At 43.9% G+C, this 18455-nt stretch overlaps 1 protein-coding gene across 1 annotated transcript in view; it reads left to right on the top strand.

Moving 5' to 3' along the window:
- The window catches only part of plxna3 (plexin A3), an 86563-nt gene that overhangs the window by 56817 nt on the left and 11291 nt on the right, over positions 1-18455 (top strand). The window contains exons 10-29 of the mRNA XM_026367434.1: positions 142-298; positions 440-539; positions 1065-1179; positions 3375-3575; positions 9319-9415; positions 9799-9989; positions 11250-11398; positions 11491-11611; positions 11755-11891; positions 11981-12151; positions 12241-12334; positions 12760-12879; positions 13005-13124; positions 13213-13356; positions 14617-14851; positions 15265-15407; positions 16401-16556; positions 16799-16899; positions 17048-17114; positions 17409-17555. Of these exons, the coding sequence (XP_026223219.1) occupies positions 142-298; positions 440-539; positions 1065-1179; positions 3375-3575; positions 9319-9415; positions 9799-9989; positions 11250-11398; positions 11491-11611; positions 11755-11891; positions 11981-12151; positions 12241-12334; positions 12760-12879; positions 13005-13124; positions 13213-13356; positions 14617-14851; positions 15265-15407; positions 16401-16556; positions 16799-16899; positions 17048-17114; positions 17409-17555 (2766 nt within the window). The remainder of the gene's footprint in view (positions 1-141; positions 299-439; positions 540-1064; positions 1180-3374; positions 3576-9318; positions 9416-9798; positions 9990-11249; positions 11399-11490; positions 11612-11754; positions 11892-11980; positions 12152-12240; positions 12335-12759; positions 12880-13004; positions 13125-13212; positions 13357-14616; positions 14852-15264; positions 15408-16400; positions 16557-16798; positions 16900-17047; positions 17115-17408; positions 17556-18455) is intronic.

Genomic DNA, 18455 nt, shown 5'->3' with positions numbered 1-18455 from the left:
CATATTGTCTGTACACACGTGAAGTAGTAAGTGGTACAGGTACCTCAGATTTGTACTTGTGTCTAGTTCTTGAGTAAATGTACTTAGTTACATCCAACGTGAGTAAGCAGTTGTTTAATTTCACTCTGTGTTTGCGTGTAGTTAACCATCCGTGTGCAGAACGTCCCGGCTCTGTCTGGGGGGGTCTCCTGTGTGTTTGAGGACCTGAGTGAGACCCCCGGACAGGTGGAGGCTAAAGGTCAGGTGAAGTGCATGTCCCCGTCGCTGAGAGACCTGCCGACACACACACACTCCTACGGTAAGACACAAACTGCTGCAGTGTTTTTGCCCATTTTAGCTCCAGGACAGTCTGTGTGTACTCGACACAGTACTGTAAATATTAAAATACTCTAAATACTCTTGGTAATCTGGTGTATTGTTGTAATATGTGTTATTTCAGGTGAGAAACGTGTGGTTCAGCTCAGTCTTCGCTCCACAGAGACCAGACTTCAGTTCATCACCACAGACTTCGTTTACTACAACTGCTCCGTGCTCAACTCGTACGTGACACCTTCTCATCTCCTCTCTACTTGTTTCCTCTCCTTCCTTCTTATTTCCTCTCTCCTTGTTAGCTACCTGTCTTGGTTCCTCTACTCTCTGCTTGCTCTTACTTCATCATTTATATTTTTCAACCAGACTTTTGCAGGTTTTAGTTAGAAACGAGCAGATTTGCAGCTTTTTCAGTATGTGACAGAATTTATTTATTTATTTAATTTACACTGAGAGGTCTGCAGACGATGACCTGCTTTGTTCAAGTTGATGTTAAATCCAGCGGTGGAGGTGAGAAATCGGACCAGGTTCCTCCTCACCTGCTGAGGTCACTGACTCACTGAGATCAGCTGGATGATGAAGAGTCAAACACAACAATGGGCTTTAATCCCAAACACTGAGTGAAGCCAACGAATCACCCAAAATCTCCTACTGCAAATGCTGTGTCCTCTGAGATGAGCTTCACAAACCTGTCTGAGTTTGACTGCGAGTCTCCGGCTCTTAAAGTGTCTCTGTCTCTGTACGTCTCCCCTCAGGTGTACGTCCTGTGTCAGCAGCATGTTTCCGTGTCATTGGTGTAAATATCGTCACATCTGCACCAACAACCTGCAGGACTGCTCCTTCCAGGAGGGTCGAGTTAGCAGCATGGAGGTACAGTCTCACACACACACACACACACACACACACTTCACCGTACATCTGTAGTTCGGCAGGTTCAGAGACTGTAGTAGAAGTCGTGTCTTTATTTTCAGCTGCAGAACCAGTCAGGCAGTTCTGCTGGAGGTTTTCAGTAAAGGTGTCTCATCACCTGATCTTACTGGTCGCTTCAAAAGCAGCTCTCACATTTCTGTCTAATGCAGCAGTAGGATTGAGGACGTTGTGTGTTTCTGACTGGGTCCCATCATTTTTGCTGTGTGTTTGTGTTTGAAAGCTGCTGTCGACAGCTTTGACAGCGAAGAGCAGGAGCACGGAGGTCGGAGCTGCTCTCTCTCTGTCATTACATGGTTCAGTAAACAACAGTAAAGCTTCAGGTCAACAGTGAAGGGTAGAAACACACACTTGCACTTTTAAAACGTGCTGATGCTTTCAAGGACACGGGGATATCTGAGATTTAAAATTCAGCTGCAGAGAGGCAGTGATGAGGGATTTTTCCAGAGGAAATCGGGAATCAGTAATCAGACATGAAAGTAGGAAAAACTGTGGCAAAGAACTCAATGTAAATGTAAGATTTCTGTTTTGCAGCTGACTGTAAAGTCTGAACTAAAGGTCTTCACACAGCAGAATGAATTCATTTAGAAAAAACACATCAGAGGAGACAAAGCTGCTGCACAATTTCCTTTTGAAATAACATAAAACCTGCAGAAACACCAGTGTGTCTCTTTAATAAATTCCAACTGCACTAATATTCACAAATCATCAGTTTCTTTGTTTGTTGTAATGAGTCAATAAAATAATATAATAGATTACTAAAATCTAAACGACTAAATAGTGGTTTTATTAAATCTAAGCTGCTGTTTAAATAAAATAACTTAAAGTTGTTTATTTTAAAGGAGTAACATGTCAAATTTAGGAGTAACCACTAGTTACAGCTCTACAGAAGAGTGTTTTAGCAGAGAGAGCAGTTACAGTAATCAGATTACACAGTCAGAGAGTAACCGATTACTCCTGTGACTAATGAGCTGCTTGTTACCTCATTAGCAGGGACAACAGAGAGTGGGGATCGAGTCGTTGACGTGATTGGTGCTGGGTGTCATTACAGGGTGACAGTAACAACCTCTGATTGGCTAATTGGTTAATGGAAGATGAATATCCACTTAATTGACATGAAAGCATCCAATCAAAGCAATTAATGTTAATTACCAGGCAATTAAGCTGAGTGAAGAGAGAGAGGGGAGAGAAAGGAGCAGCTAAAGTGAAGTGGATCAACAGACAGAGAGAGAAAAAGGGATTAAAAAAAAAAAAAAGACAATCTTTATTCAGTAATGTTAACAGCTCTTTCAAATTAAAAGTACCTTCTTTTAGGCTGAAACCACACTGAGAAAGAAGAGTCAACATATAAAGAGAAGCTTCTATCTGTTCACCTAAAACCAAAAAACAAAAAGAAAGTATCAGCAGAAAGAGGAAAAACAAAAGTCATCAAGTGTGTTGCAGCATCAAACTCAAAATTTTCTTATTTTCACAAAATACGATGAAAACTGAAAATCTTGTCTTTGTACTGTTGTCAGACAAATAAAAGGAAATTAATTTTATTTTTATTGTATAAAAAAAAATCTTTTGGATTTTTCGTTTCTAAAGTATTGTCATACTTTAGAAACGTGCTCACAGCGCATCCACACCCAACACGCAAAGACACACACCATCTCCGCAGCTTCTGGCATCCGCTGTGCTCTGGTTCACTTCCTGTGGAGCTAATGGCCTTCCTGTCAGTCACAAGGTAATTAATTACTGTGGTGACGCTCATTAATAAAGGTTTCACCTGACTGAGAGACACAGTCAGAGTGCGTGTTTCCTGCAGCTCCAGGAAGCTTGGATCTGTCACCAGCTGTCCATTACTGAGCACACACACACACACTCGGCAACAAAGGGAGAAGGCTTATCACAGCCCGTCGTCACTGACTGAGGACAGTAACACTGTACGAGTGTGTGTAGCACACTAAGCACGAAGCTTCTCGTTAAGGAATCTTGTAATAATCCATAACATAACAGTTTAGAAATGTGTTGGTTCATCTCTGTGATCATGTGACAACAACAGATCGATTAGTTCAGTCAGAAAATATCATGAAGATGCAGCTGATGTGAAATAGAATTAGAATTAACAGATGAATTAACTCCCCCTCTCTTTGCAGGGCTGTCCTCAGATCCTCCCCACCTCTGACATCCTGGTCCCGGCTGGGATGGTTCGTCCAATCACGCTGCGAGCTCGTAACCTCCCCCAGCCTCAGTCGGGTCAGAAGAACTACGAGTGCGTGTTTAACATCCAGGGCAAAGTCCAGCGTATCCCAGCCGTGCGCTTCAACTCATCCTGCATCCAGTGTCAGAACACCTCGGTGAGACTACACTACCCAGAATGCACCTCTCCTCACGTGCGCGTGTTTGGTAGCAGGATAAACCAACAGTATTACTGTCCTTCTCTCTTCTTTTACTTTTTACTAACACGAGATAAATAGTAGCAGTATTTAGAGTACAGAAGGTTGAAGTATTCCATTTTTTTTGTATAGCACCAAATCACAGCAGAAGTCAAGGCACTTTACAGTGTTTAAGGTTTAAGACCTTACAAAATAGAACTGTATACAGAATTATATAGAAAACCCAACAACTCCCACTGAGCAGCACCAGGAGACAGTGGAGAGGAAAAACTCCCTTTATAGGAAGAAACCTCCAGCAGAACCAGGATCAGGGTGGGCGGTCATCTGCCTCAATCAGTTGGGGTGAGTGGAAAGAACAGCAGGCAACACAACAACAACAACTGGACATGTTGGTAGAACCAGTAACTGGACTCTGGAGATATAAAGCTCCAAGGAGGAGGATACCTGCAGAGTAGAACAGAGAGAGGGAGACAGAGAGGAGGAAACTCTGAGAAGGACGACTCAGGTCCTCAGGTCACACTTGGTCTGTTGTACTACTGTAGAAGAACCACTGGCAGTAGTAACTGTACTGCCTGTAGAAGAAGTAGCATGGAGGTAGTAATAGTAAGAGCAGTAGCAGCACTAGTACTGTAGCAGTAACAGTAGTACTAGTAGTCAACACACTAGTTAAAGCAGTAGATAGTAGAATAGTAGTAGTAGTAGTAGTAGTAGAGTATGATGTACACACACTGTACTGAAACATGGATGACATCACCAATCTACCCCCCGCCTCTTCAGCTGGACACCCTCCAGCTCTGTGGTCGTTATGACAACCTCAGGGCATCTTGTCAGGTCATTAGTTGATGTGACCCCCCTCCTTTGACCCTGTGTGTATGTGTGTGTGATGACCCAATGACCCCACAGGTCAGAGGTCAGGCTTCAAGTGGACACACAGCACTGATGTGTCTGAATAGGATTCAATTACCACAACACACACACACACACTGATTGATTATTGTCCTTTACTGAGACGACACTCGTTCTTCAGAAAACACACACACACACACACACACCAACTGTTGTCCGTCTGCTCAAGCTCATTTCCTGTCCTTCATCTGTCTTCCTGTCGGTGAGCCCCCCACCCCCCACGCACACACACACTCAAGCATATTATGCAGTCACATACCGCTACTGAATGCATACACACACACACACACACACACACACACACATGCAGATGGTCAGTGTGTGTCTGTGTTTAATTAAGTTACTATTCCCAGAGGAAATTGGCCGTTCACTACAACACACACAACTCCACATTCTTCTCATTCAGACCTGGTTTGTTTCCAGCTGAATGTGGTTTTTATGTTTTACTGTACGTTCACACACGGTCTCGGCCCTCCTCATCCACACCAGGGCCCCACTGAAAACTGCAAACTTGAATTATGGGCGGTTTCCAAATGGATCTTAAGCTGCTTTCAGGGATTATTTTGTGGACATATGTGTAATTGTTGTGCATGGGTTTGGTATCAGATCAGCGATCAGCTGATTGTCTCATAATAATTTGTTGCTCCTGTTTTGATATGGTGTGGACCTGATTTAAGAAATGTTTTCAATCACAAGCAAACTTGATAAGAAAGCAGCACGTGCTGATCTGCTAAGGATACGTACTGAGGACTGTGTGTTTTTGTCACTTTCTGATCATTTTCACTTGTTTTGTATAAATTTGTGTCATTTGGTCGTCTTCTATCTGCTTTTAATAGTTTAGGGTCTTTGTGACTTTCTGTATATCTTTGAAACATGATTACTTAGTTCTCTCTCTCCTCCGCATTATCCCAAACTTCACCACTGGACATACCCAAACCTAATTCTAACTTAAACCTATAAAGTTGTGACAACCAGTTAAAATGTCCCCACAACAGTGGCAGTAAACTCTACTTCATAAAGACCTGTGCACACAAACACACTCCTGCTGCTGTTGCCAGGCACCTCTGACCCCATAGCGACAGGCCTAGCAACCGGGCAGCGGTTACCATGGGGACAACAGATCCACACACTCTCCTACAGTGTCCACCAGCTCGGTGACATTAAGACCCAGCAGGAAAGAGAAACCAGAGAGAACGAGGAAAAGAAAACAGAGGAGAAAGAAAGAGGAATTAACATCGACAGGAGTTTATCGTCCCGGAGGGAGAAATATTTCCCAGGGAACGACACAGAAATAAGCAGGAGTGACACACAGCACAGATCACACAGTTACATCGCAGCAGTCAGCAGGTCCCAGAAACACAATCAACACAAGAAGCTTTATAAAGACACAGAGCTGCTGCGCTCAGCTGTGAAAACTAAAACTGTGCACTCTCTCTCTCTTTTCATCACTTTTCTAAAGCTGCTTCTGTTTCGTGAATCTCAGTCAGTGAGGAACTGAGAACACGTCTTTCTGTGGTGACGAATCATCGTCAAGTATAACTTCACACAAAAGTACACACTTTATGTTTTTGGATAAAAAGTTTCCACAGTTTAACTCATACTTTTGTTTGCCGTAATAATTATTGTGAAGTCAAACAGACAAGTGAGACACTGGTCTGAAAAAAATACAGTAGGACACAATACTGTGATACTTACACTATGATGCAGCATGATATGATACACTATGGATACAGTACCGTGCAGTACTGCATGGTACATACTTATATCTAATATATTACAATATAATACAATACGCTGTGTGATGTATAGTCTGTGTGGCGTTAACCACCTGTACTGGTGATCAGTAACAGTTTGGCACTGCACAGTCTGATTATGGTCTGTGGTGTGTGTGTGTTTATTTTCTGTGTGTGTGTGTGTGTGTGTGTGTGTGTGTGTGTGTGTAGCAGCCTGACTTATGATGCTGCTCTGGGCTCAGCTGGCTGCTTTTAATGGAAAATCAGGGCATTAGACACACACACGTCTCTTTCTCTCGATTGGTCTTGGTTGTCCACATATTTCAGCTGTGTGGTCATCACACACACACTCACACACACACTCACACACACACACACACACACACACACACACACACACACACACACACACTCAGTTATGAATAATGTGGTTGTTCTTGTGGATCTGCAGAAAAGATCATTTTAATATCAACACTTTATTAATTGCACTTCTCCGTGTGGGTTTCAGTGGTTGTAAAGACAGATTTGATGCTGCTCTTGTGAGGACATTTAAGAAACATGAGGACGTTGTGAGGATATTTTGGGGTTTGAAGAACCTTTCTGTTTTGTGAGGACATCCTCTGTATTAGAACATTATGAGACCTGTGACTCAAACCTACAGATCAGCCACAAAACCACGAGCTGACGACACCATTACCATTTAGAACTTCTTATCAGAACTGTTCTCGACTAAAGGTAGATATAAAACACATTCGTTCCTTCAATGAACAACAAATACAGGCTGCTGCCACCTGCTGGTATGGAGACACACAGCCACAGAACGTACATGCTACATGCTAGCTGTGTGTTGGCTGTAGGCAACGCCGCGGTCGGTGTCTGCTGTTGCTGCTAGTTCTTGGCATCTCTGTCTTTCCAGCATTTCAAGGACATTTGTTCCATTGTTGTTCCTTCAAATGAGTGTTTGAGACTTAGTTTAGTGGATCAGTGTAGAGTCGGGGTTGGGGGTCGAGATGTTTCAGGTTGAGGGGGGATCATTCACGTCAGTGAGTATCTGAACCACCACTGTAAGACACACCTGAGGAAGGCTTATTGAACTGCAGCTGCAGCGACTTAACCCTATTTGTTAATTGTGTGTGTGTGTGAGTGAGTGCACGTGTTTGTCCACGTGTCTGTGTTCATGTATGAGTGTGCACGTCGTGTGTGTGCAGTGCAGTGCAGCAGGCTATACAGTAGATTTTTCCAGTAGATATTTTTGCTGAAGTGATTTTGTACAGCTGCCACGTCAGAGTGTGTGTGAGTTAATGAAATGAGCAGCAGACCAGAGTCATTAAAACACATCGATTTTCAATCTCTCTGCAAACACAACTTCACCACGTTCACTGATTCTCAGCATGTGCACGTCCTTTAGCTAAAAACCATCATTGTGAGGACAGTGTGTCAGGTCCAGACTGATGGATTAGATTAGGATTAGATTTAAGATTAATGGTTAAAGTTATAGTGGTGTGTGAAAAGATGAGGACCAACACAAAATACTACTACACACTGAGACATGAGGTCACAGCAGAGTGTGTGTGTGTGTGTGTGTGTGTGTGTGTGTGTGTGTGTGTGTGTGTGTGTGCGTGTGCAGATTATCTTTTGCTATTCAAGGCGGGCTGACATATTCAGGACACAGCTTCTCTCTGTTCAGCAGCATTGGAGATGAGTTGTGTTGTTCTCTTCACAGAGACTCCACACACACACACACACACACACACACACACACACACACACACACACACACACACACAGTTGTACTTTTTGCTCTATTAACATCCTGCTGTTTATCTAAGACAAGACACACACTGACCTGCAGGTAGATCAGGTTCCTGTCAGCTTAAAATCCATTATGTTGTTTCTCTGACGCCTTTTTGTTGGTTACCATGGAGACCTGCAGCCTCCATCACAACACCGCTCTGTTCAGTCCATGTGTGTGTGCGTGCTGAGTTCCTCCTCTGTGGACGGGTTTCATTTCTTTAGTGCCGCTATCAGCTGTCAAACTACTTAGTACTCAGTAGTCAGTTTATTAGGAACCCCTAAAGCTAAAGTCACATCAGCTGAGACACCACAGTTCTACAGTTAAACCTCCTTCGTGAAGGTGATAAGAGACGAGTTGACTCAGGTGCACGATCACTGTGGAGGCTGTAGCTTGAACCGCAGTGTTTCTGTTACTGTGTCCACCCCCAGTGAAATGAATGTACTTAAGCAGTGAGGGAACATGCAGTATTAGTACAACAACCAGCCTAGGCTCTGCGTCCAGCATCAACAAAGACAATGATTTCAAACCTGCATTTGATTGTAAATAGCACAAGGCGGTGTTTTTGTGGAAGCAGAGATGAACTGAGCTCCTGAGGGTTAGAAATGCACAAATCCTGTTATTCTACATACTGAGAAACGTCATTGTTGCATGTGTTCTGGTCACGTCCTCTTTTTAAACCCAGCCATCATCGGACCTGTTGTTAATCATCTCAGCCTCATTGGGAAATGTTTGTTTCAGCACTTTCAGTTATTCTTACATTATATAGATTTCTTTATGACATTTGAACTGTCAGTGAGGCTAAATAACAGAAAATGACACTGCACAGTTCCAACTGTTGAATCAACTCCTCTCTGACCCGTGGAACCTCATTGGTTAAAAGAAGATGTTGATTTCACTGAGACAGGGTTGAACCAAATACTAGTAGTGAGAGCAGCTGTCTGCAGTAATAGTAGTGGTATAAATATTGTGTGAGGTAACATTAGCTGTATAAATATCAGCAGCAGCCTGTCAGCTGTAACATGTAAAGACACCGTGTTCTGTGTGCTGCTGTTCTGACTGCACATATTAACTGTGGATCCCTCTGTGTGGTTTTTCTCTGTCCTCACTGACGTAGCTCCGGCTCCCAGTTTGCTTTAAGTTGACTCCTTCTTTAATTAAAGTGTCGTCCTACTGCTGGATCATAATTAACACAGAATTGAATTTTCTGTTTCCCAATTAAAAAGAGTCAAACTATTTAAATTACACCGTGTCTGTCTGTGTTTCTCTGCAGTACTGGTATGACGGGGACGAGGCTGGAGATCTCCCCGTAGATTTCTCTATCGTCTGGGACGGCGATTTCTTCATCGACAAACCTGCGTCTATGAAAGGTATAACCAGTCCAGACACACTCAGCTTCCCATAGTCGTGAAGTGAATTTAATAATAACACCAACACAAACAGGATTAATGCAGTTAAAGGACTTCATGTCAGAGCTTTTAGAACTGTTTATTGAATATTAGTTGATCAACAAAAGAATTGGCAACGATTTTTGATATTTCAACAGAAACTGATTCATCAGAAAGGACTTTGGAGTATGAGAAGACACACTTAATCTTTTTCCTCTAACTCAGACTCCAATGATCATGATCCAAACAACATTAGGAGAATCTTACTATTTGTTAACATTTGCCTCTGCAGCATTTAGCGCGTTGCTTCTTGCTGCAGACTGTGGTGACAGTGACTCTCTAATTGTGCCCTATGTGTTTTGCAGCGTTGCTGTACAAGTGTGAAGCTCAGCGCTCCAGCTGCGGTCAGTGTCTCAAAGCTCCAGCAGCCTTTGATTGCGGGTGGTGCACAGAAACCAGGAAGTGTCTTCTGCGACAACACTGTCCCTCACCTGAACAGAACTGGATGCACCACGGTCGGCACAACCTGCGCTGCAGCCACCCACGCATCACCAAGGTGGGAAATCAAAGCTGCAACCTGTCACAACATCTTGTAGAAAACTTAGAGAAGCTTTGACTCAGTGAACTCTAGTGGTCGACTCAGTGAACTCTAGTAGTCGACTCAGTGAAGACTCAGTGAACTTTAGTAGTCGACTCAGTGAACTCTAGTGGTCGACTCAGTGAACTCTAGTAGTCGACTCAGTGAAGACTCAGTGAACTCTAGTGGTCGACTCAGTGAACTCTAGTAGTCGACTCAGTGAAGACTCAGTGAACTTTGGTAGTCGACTCAGTGAACTCTAGTGGTCGACTCAGTGAACTCTAGTAGTCGACTCAGTGAACTCTAGTAGTCGACTCGGTGAAGACTCAGTGAACTCTAGTAGTCGACTCAGTGAACTCTAGTAGTCGACTCGGTGAAGACTCAGTGAACTTTAGTAGTCGACTCAGTGAACTCTAGTGGTCGACTCAGTGAACTCTAGTAGTCGACTCAGTGAAGACTCAGTGAACTCTAGTGGTCGACTCAGTGAACTTTCAGTGAACTTTAGTAGTCGACTCAGTGAACTCTAGTGGTCGACTCAGTGAACTCTAGTAGTCGACTCAGTGAAGACTCAGTGAACTCTAGTGGTCGACTCAGTGAACTCTAGTAGTCGACTCAGTGAAGACTCAGTGAACTTTGGTAGTCGACTCAGTGAACTCTAGTGGTCGACTCAGTGAACTCTAGTAGTCGACTCAGTGAACTCTAGTAGTCGACTCGGTGAAGACTCAGTGAACTCTAGTAGTCGACTCAGTGAAGACTCAGTGAACTCTAGTGGTCGACTCAGTGAACTCTAGTAGTCGACTCGGTGAAGACTCAGTGAACTCTAGTAGTCGACTCGGTGAAGACTCAGTGAACTCTAGTAGTCGTCTCAGTGAACTCTAGTAGTCGACTCGGTGAAGACTCAGTGAACTCTAGTAGTCGACTCAGTGAACTCTAGTAGTCGACTCGGTGAAGACTCAGTGAACTCTAGTAGTCGACTCAGTGAACTCTAGTAGTCGACTCGGTGAAGACTCAGTGAACTCTAGTAGTCGACTCAGTGAACTCTAGTAGTCGACTCGGTGAAGACTCAGTGAACTCTAGTAGTCGACTCAGTGAACTCTAGTAGTCGACTCGGTGAAGACTCAGACATTCTGTGTATTTTTCTTTCATTTGTTCTGCACATGAGCATTAACCTGAACATATCATGTAAACATCAGTGTAATCACGGGTTGTTTGATGATCTCCTGCCCCACACCCCCACAGATTGACCCTTTGACAGGACCTCGTGAGGGAGGGACGCGTGTGACGATTGAGGGGGAGAATCTGGGTCTTCAGGTGAAGGAGATCGCTCACGTTCAGGTGGCCGGTGTTCGCTGTAACCCCGTCCCCTCGCAGTATATCAGCGCTGAGAGGTCAGTGCACGTTGGCATGTTGGTGTGAACATGTCACAGGCGTGTTCTGAGTCTTTTATTCTGACCGGCTCATAACGTGTGTGTGTCTGCAGGATCGTGTGCGACATGGCCGAAGCTCTTCTCCCTCACTCCCCCGGTGGACCTGTGGAGCTCTGCATCGGCGTCTGCAGCTCCGAATATCGGACCCTCTCGACCCAGACGTACTCCTTCGTGGTGAGTGTTAACAAAGTGCTGCACACGTTAAAATACAGGATTAGAACATTGTAGAAGAACCAGAGGAACTGAAAATTCCCCAGATCACTGTTTTTATTTATATATAATTTTTGTCCTTCTTCTTTTTCCTCTGTCTCCTTCAGAGCCCCAGTTTCAGTCGTGTGCGTCCAGAAAAGGGTCCTGTTTCTGGGGGAACCAGACTGACAGTAACGGGTCGACATCTGGACGCCGGCAGCACCGTCACCGTTTACATCGACAAAGAGGAGTGTCTCTTCGTCAAGTCAGTTCGCATCTGTTGACCACAATCACTAGTAAATAACAATGTCAATGAACAATGAAGGTGTGTAATATGTTCTGCTCTCTAACCAGGCGGACCAACCGAGAGATAATCTGCATAACTCCCGCCTCTTTGTCGGGCTCTGGTCCCGCTCCCGTGCGTCTGATGATTGACAGGGCAGAGGTGACTAACTCAGAGACCAGATACATCTACACCGAGGACCCGACTATCACCAGCATCGAGCCAAACTGGACCATCCTCAAGTAAATGCTCCAGATCTGCACCCAGATCCACTCAGGGTTAATCAGTCTCAGTATTGATCTGTAACTTGTTTGTCTGTGTGTGTGTGCAGTGGCAGTACAGTGATAACAGTAACAGGAACCAACCTGTTGACCATCCAGGAGCCAAAGGTCCGAGCCAAGTACGGAGGAGTGGAAACTAATAACGTAAGAACAACAAAACATTTACACACCTAATCCAAGGTTGGACACAAACCTGCAGGTTTAAAAGAGAAACGTGAAGTGTAATATGTGATATGTAACTCACTCACAGTCACTCAATAATCCACTAGTTGATCCAGTTGTATAACAACATTGTTGGAAAACGCGCTGTAAAGCCGCCTTGAACAGCTAATGCTAATATGTAGTATTAGCCATTTGATTATACGTACAGTGATGAAAGAAGTACTCTATGTTTTACTCTAGTAAAGGCAGCAATCCCACATTGTAAAATACTCATTACTGATTATTGGTGTGATCTCATTATCACATTTAGACGTGTTTGGGGCCAGAATCTGTGACGTTGAATCAGTTTAAGCTGCTGAACATGAACATCCTCAAACATCACTGCGTGTCGCCGTTTTCCTCCTCAGTTCTGTTCTGTAGTCAACGACAGCACCATGACGTGTTTGGCTCCAGGTCTGGTCTACAGTAAACCCAACCCACCAGAGGGGGCGCTGCGCCCAGACGAGTTCGGCTTCATCTTTGACCAGGTAACACACAGTCACAGCAGGAAGAGGTCGATCCAGGAAGGACACACTGACTGAGTCATGTATATAAAGTCAACAACGTGACTAGATTCTTGTTAATGTTATGTGAATTCTCTGGTCCTGTTCAGGTCTCCTCTTTGCTGGTCTTGAACTCCACCTCCTTCACACACTACCCCAACCCCACCTTTGACTCCCTGGGGAACTCGGGGATCCTGGAGGTAAAACCAGGATCACCCATCATCCTCAAGGTGAGAGAAACCGCACAGAAAGTCCAGAAGAAGAAGACACTCAGTCTGACGTCATTACAGGAGAACTGAATGTGTGTGTTTGTTTCAGGGTAAAAACCTGATCCCTCCCGCCCCTGGTAACAACCGTCTGAACTACACAGTTCTGATCGGAGAGTCTCCTTGCCTGTTGACCGTGTCAGAGAACCAGCTGCTGTGTGACTCTCCAGATCTGACCGGGGAACAACGAGTATTGGTGAGTGACGCCTTCTCCTTTAACCTCTCAGCAACGCCGGCAGTGATAGAAGGAAATGTCAGCAGAGTTTAGGAGGTCAGTAGAAGTCAGCTGGAGTCAGGAGAAACCAGCCGAAAGAGGTCAAACCAAAGTCAGGGAGGACGAATGAGAGGAAAAGATGAAAATGAAGGCGAGAAGGAAACAAGGAGGAGGTCTTTACAACGTAAAGGTGAAAGCCATTAAGTGCAGCCACAGGGAATCATGGGTAATTGGTCTGATATGACAGATCAGAGATGCAGGCATACATAATGCATTCCCCAGCCCCAGCACCCGAACGTTAACCATCACCACTAAATGTGTAACAGCTGGAGCACCAGCTCGTCGTCTGCACATCTGTGGACACGAGTGTGTGAAGACCAACAGTGTCACCAGGTGTAGACGACTCACTCTCCCAACAGCTAATTAGCAGCTGGACTCCTGCTCCACAAACCAGTGAAGTGTGGATCAATGAACGGGTTTTCTTATCACACTATTGATTATTCAAAGTATTGATTATTAATCGATACAGGACATTGTGTTCTCTCTCTTCTCTCCCATCAGTTCATCATTTATTCATCCGCTTGTTCAGACGCGCTGTTTTATAATCTATATTTATAACGTGTAGAAAGGAAACGCTTTAATAAAACATTAACACAACAGACAACAAGGTAATTAATACACGTATTCTGTAATATGAATTGTGTACTCAGCTGTGTGTAAGCTTAGTAAAACTGAAACAGCTATGGAACAAAAGTATGTGGACACGTCTGTTTACGTACTTTGATGTACTTTTACTTTGTTTTCTGTGATACTGAGTTCAGCTGCTGGATATTTCAGACCAGTGGATTTAAAATGTCTCCTCTGATGTGATGCAGCTCAGCTGTTGTGGATAAAAACACAGAGTTGATACTTTAGGTAAAAGTCCTGTAGATCAGGTTTATTGTCACAGTCCAAAGTATAACGTGACCTGAATCATGAAAAGTTTATCTTCGCTCATTCAGAAAAGATCTTCACATCTGTTTTACTGCTCCTTCACATCTGTAACTTCACTAATAAACTAATGGAAGAAACGTTCTAGTTTGGTTTCAGTCAGCTTTTTCCCTCCTCTTTGTAATCGTTAAATCGTAGTAAATACTCGTAATCATAGTATTTTGTGTTACATAGTTGGACATTTTGCTTTTGTCTTTTATTCTAGAGCAGCTCTGACGTTAATGAAACACCACTGTCTTCTTGCTTCTGTAGATCCTGGTCGGTGGTCTGGAGTACTCACCGGGTACACTCCATATCTACTCCGACAGCGCCCTGACGCTTCCCGCCATCATCGGCATCGGAGCAGGTGGAGGCGTCCTGCTGATTGCGATCATTGCCGTGCTGATCGCGTACAAGAGGAAGACTCGCGATGCAGACCGGACTCTAAAACGCCTCCAGCTGCAGATGGACAATCTGGAGAGCCGGGTGGCGCTCGAGTGCAAAGAGGGTACTCTCTGTAGTACTGTATATATATATATACTGTTCACATCTAAATGAGATTAATGTTGATTTAATCAGTAGTTAGTAAATTTTGCAGCATTATTTATTACTTTGATACTAAGTCTCAGAACCTAGAAGTTAAAAACAGACAGGTACTAAACATGTATGACAGAAAAAGTACTAGATATTACAAATACTAAACAAGTTTGGAGTCACAGATTCATACTCATTTACACAGAATGGGGTACACACAGCATCGTGCAGGTGATGTTAAGCCAGGTAAAAGCTAAGAGATGAAGTGTTTCAGTTTTGTGAGACGTTCTGAGCCAGACAGGAAAGAACCGAGTTTTTAAGTCTTCAACTGAATCCAAACGGAATCATTTAAAAATAGACTCTAAGCTGTCGTGTTTCCTCCTGCAGCCTTCGCAGAGCTGCAGACAGACATCCAGGAACTGACCAACGACATGGACGGAGTGAAGATTCCCTTCCTGGAGTATCGAACCTACACCATGAGAGTCATGTTCCCAGGAATAGAAGAACATCCGGTCCTTAAAGAACTCGATGTATGTACATCAAAACAGAAATTTCACTTCAATTCATAGGAAACACCAGGAATATTCCAGAAGCGCTGTGTAGTGAAACAGAACAACGTGCAGCTTTAATTAAATGAACCCAGCAGGAGGCTCGGAGCTCTGTTCTCTGCATCTACAGCCATGAGTTAGATTTTCTCAGATCCTAATAAGTAGGTGTGGAAGCAGATCAGTCCCTGGGTGGATGGATTTCCAAGAATATGATGAGAAAAAGGTTTTGTCTGAAGCTCTGTTCTCACTGGAGATTTTCTGTCGTCTCTAATCCACTGTGAATATTTTTTTGGTTTTCTCCTGTATTTCTAATCTTTGTCCTGAAAGTTGGAGTTGGAAATATGGAAAGTTTCAGTAGTGATTCAAGTTCCCTGTTAAACTTTCCCATTTGATCTGAGGGAGCAGAGAACTGGAAGTTCACCATCTCACTGAAAACAATTAACATTAACTTATATTAATTATGTATTATTAAAGAAAATATCAATGATATCGTTTCTTATTTCTGTTTATAGTCAGTGTGCAGTAACAGCGTGGAGCTACAGCTGGATTCCTGTCTTTCTGGTTCTGGTTCTGGTTCTTTGTGCACTGTGTTGTATTTGCTATGAAATGAAACATGGAGAGAAAGAGGAGACGTTGGTGATGCAGCTTTACGTCTTTAAGCTGCTGCTCATGATGATGAGGAAAACACAGCTGGTTCTAATTTAGTGCTTTAGTTCAAATCTTGGATTAATTTAAATATTTCTGATCATCAAATTTGAGCTAGGAGTCAGGTGATCATCACATTTATCCAACCATTTCCACATGCTTGTGTTAATTAAAAGTAAATTAAAACAGCTTTTTGTTTCCAGTCTGCCCACGTGTTGATCATCACTCATAGAAAACCGACCAGTCGGGTCTACAGGTTCAGATGAAACCCAGTAATCAGACACTGACCGAGTGTGTGTTTGTGTGTGTGTGTGTGTGTGTGTGTTTCAGTCTCCAGCCAACGTGGAGAAAGCTCTGCGTCTCTTCAGTCAGCTGCTCAACAACAAGATGTTCCTGCTCACCTTCATCCACACACTGGAGGCTCAGCGGTCGTTCTCCATGAGAGACCGAGGCAACGTGGCCTCGCTGCTCATGGCCGCGCTGCAGGTACCTGAAGAGTCTCAGTTCAAAGCTGGATCATACAGACACAGTTTGTCATTATGAATAATCACCAGTAGTGGTTATTAGATGGTCTGTGTCTGAAGTACAGCTGCTTCCTGGATGTTTTCTGCATATTAATAACTACATATTAATGTGATGTAATAAGATATCTGTCAGGGCTGTTAATATGGTGGATTAACACGTTTAGTGGCTGTACCTTTAACTGCAGGAGCTATTTGTGTCCTCAGGGTCGTATGGAATACGCTACAGTGGTGTTAAAACAGCTGCTGGCCGACCTGATCGAGAAAAACCTGGAGAACAGAAACCACCCCAAGCTCCTGCTGAGGAGGTCAGAACACTGCTAACGTTTCATCTGTTTTTACTGACGTAGGATTTTAAACCCAGGAGTTTGAATGATCAGTTGTATCTTACTGTACGTGATTCCTCCATCTGTGTTGGACAGTGGATCAGCTGATGTTTTACCTCTGTGTGTTCAGGACGGAGTCTGTAGCTGAGAAGATGCTGACGAACTGGTTCACCTTCCTGCTGCACCGCTTCCTCAAGGTAATCGATGCTAATCTGTCCTTTGTTCACTTTTCCTTCCGCAGTTTACTCTTTAGTTTCCTCCCTCCCCTCCTCCCTCTTCTCTCTTTAATTGGCCTCGTTAAGCTCTTCCTCTCTGGTCTGACCGTGACCAATCAGATCAGGGTTGCAGTTAATTTATTCATGAGAAAAGAAGAGGATTGGTTCAATCCTGCTGCTGCTGAGGACTTTTCAGCATGAATGTGTAGTAATGGAGGATTCAGATGTGACACAGGGGCCTGTCTCTCTCTCTCTGTCTGCCTGTCTGTCTGTCAGGAGTGTGCCGGAGAGCCTCTTTTCATGCTGTACTGCGCAATAAAGCAGCAGATGGAGAAAGGGCCGATCGACGCCATCACAGGAGAAGCTCGCTACTCTCTGAGTGAAGACAAACTCATCAGACAGCAGATCGACTACAAACAGCTGGTAATACACACATCAGCCTCACACAGAATCACCAGCCCTTCATACGCTGCCTGTTCGAGGTGGCAGCTTGGCGACCAGGGGTTGTGACGTTTTGATTATTTGTGCAACCCGTCACCAGAGAAACTGGATTAACAACTTGATTCAGACTCGGGCGTCTTGTTGATGTTTTCTGCAAACAGCCTTAAACAAAGCTCTCCTCACCATGACTGGTCCAACTAGTGGTGTGCTATGATGCCCCGTTACCTCTGGCTACTTCAGAGCTGCACAGCTACACGTTGCTAACACAAACCTAAATCAATAACTCACTGATCCCAATCCTGAATCATGTTGTAATGAGAGTCAACACTGTTCATCCAACATTATCCTTCTGAAAGAACTAAATTTCCACTGCTAAGCGTGTACGTAACGTTTCGCTCACCGTGTTCATCTCTGAGAGCCACTAACAGTTTCACTGCTGACAGGTGCAGTTCCCTTCAGAAGCAGAATGATGACAACAACCGTTCAGTGATAACAGTTGAACCGGTGACGTGGATTCAGTTTGTCGTAGAAAAGCAAAGAAAACCGAATAAAGATGTGATTGTTGTTCAGTGTCTGTTCTGCACAAATACTTCTGTCAGCTGCTAATTATCACTATTGGTTATTGATAAATCAGTGTTGACAGTGAAGAACCAGCATCACTCTGTGCGAGTTCTCGCGTTTCCCTGTGTTCTTCATGCTAATGAATGTTTGTGTTTGTGTTTGTGCCGACGTCTTTTGTGTGAAGTGTATGTGGATAAAAACGTCCAATTTACCAGACGGTCGATGATGATGTTTTTCTCTCTGTGGCAACAAACACCCATAATGAAGTTTGGTGCAGACAGATGACTCCATCCTCTCTCGCTCTCTCTCTTGCTCTCTCTC

This window comes from Anabas testudineus, chromosome 7 (genome assembly GCF_900324465.2).
Source record: "Anabas testudineus chromosome 7, fAnaTes1.2, whole genome shotgun sequence".
Taxonomy (NCBI): Eukaryota; Metazoa; Chordata; class Actinopteri; order Anabantiformes; family Anabantidae; genus Anabas; species Anabas testudineus.
The sequence above is the reverse complement of the archived record's forward strand: the minus strand, read 5'-3'. Positions and strand labels throughout refer to the sequence as shown.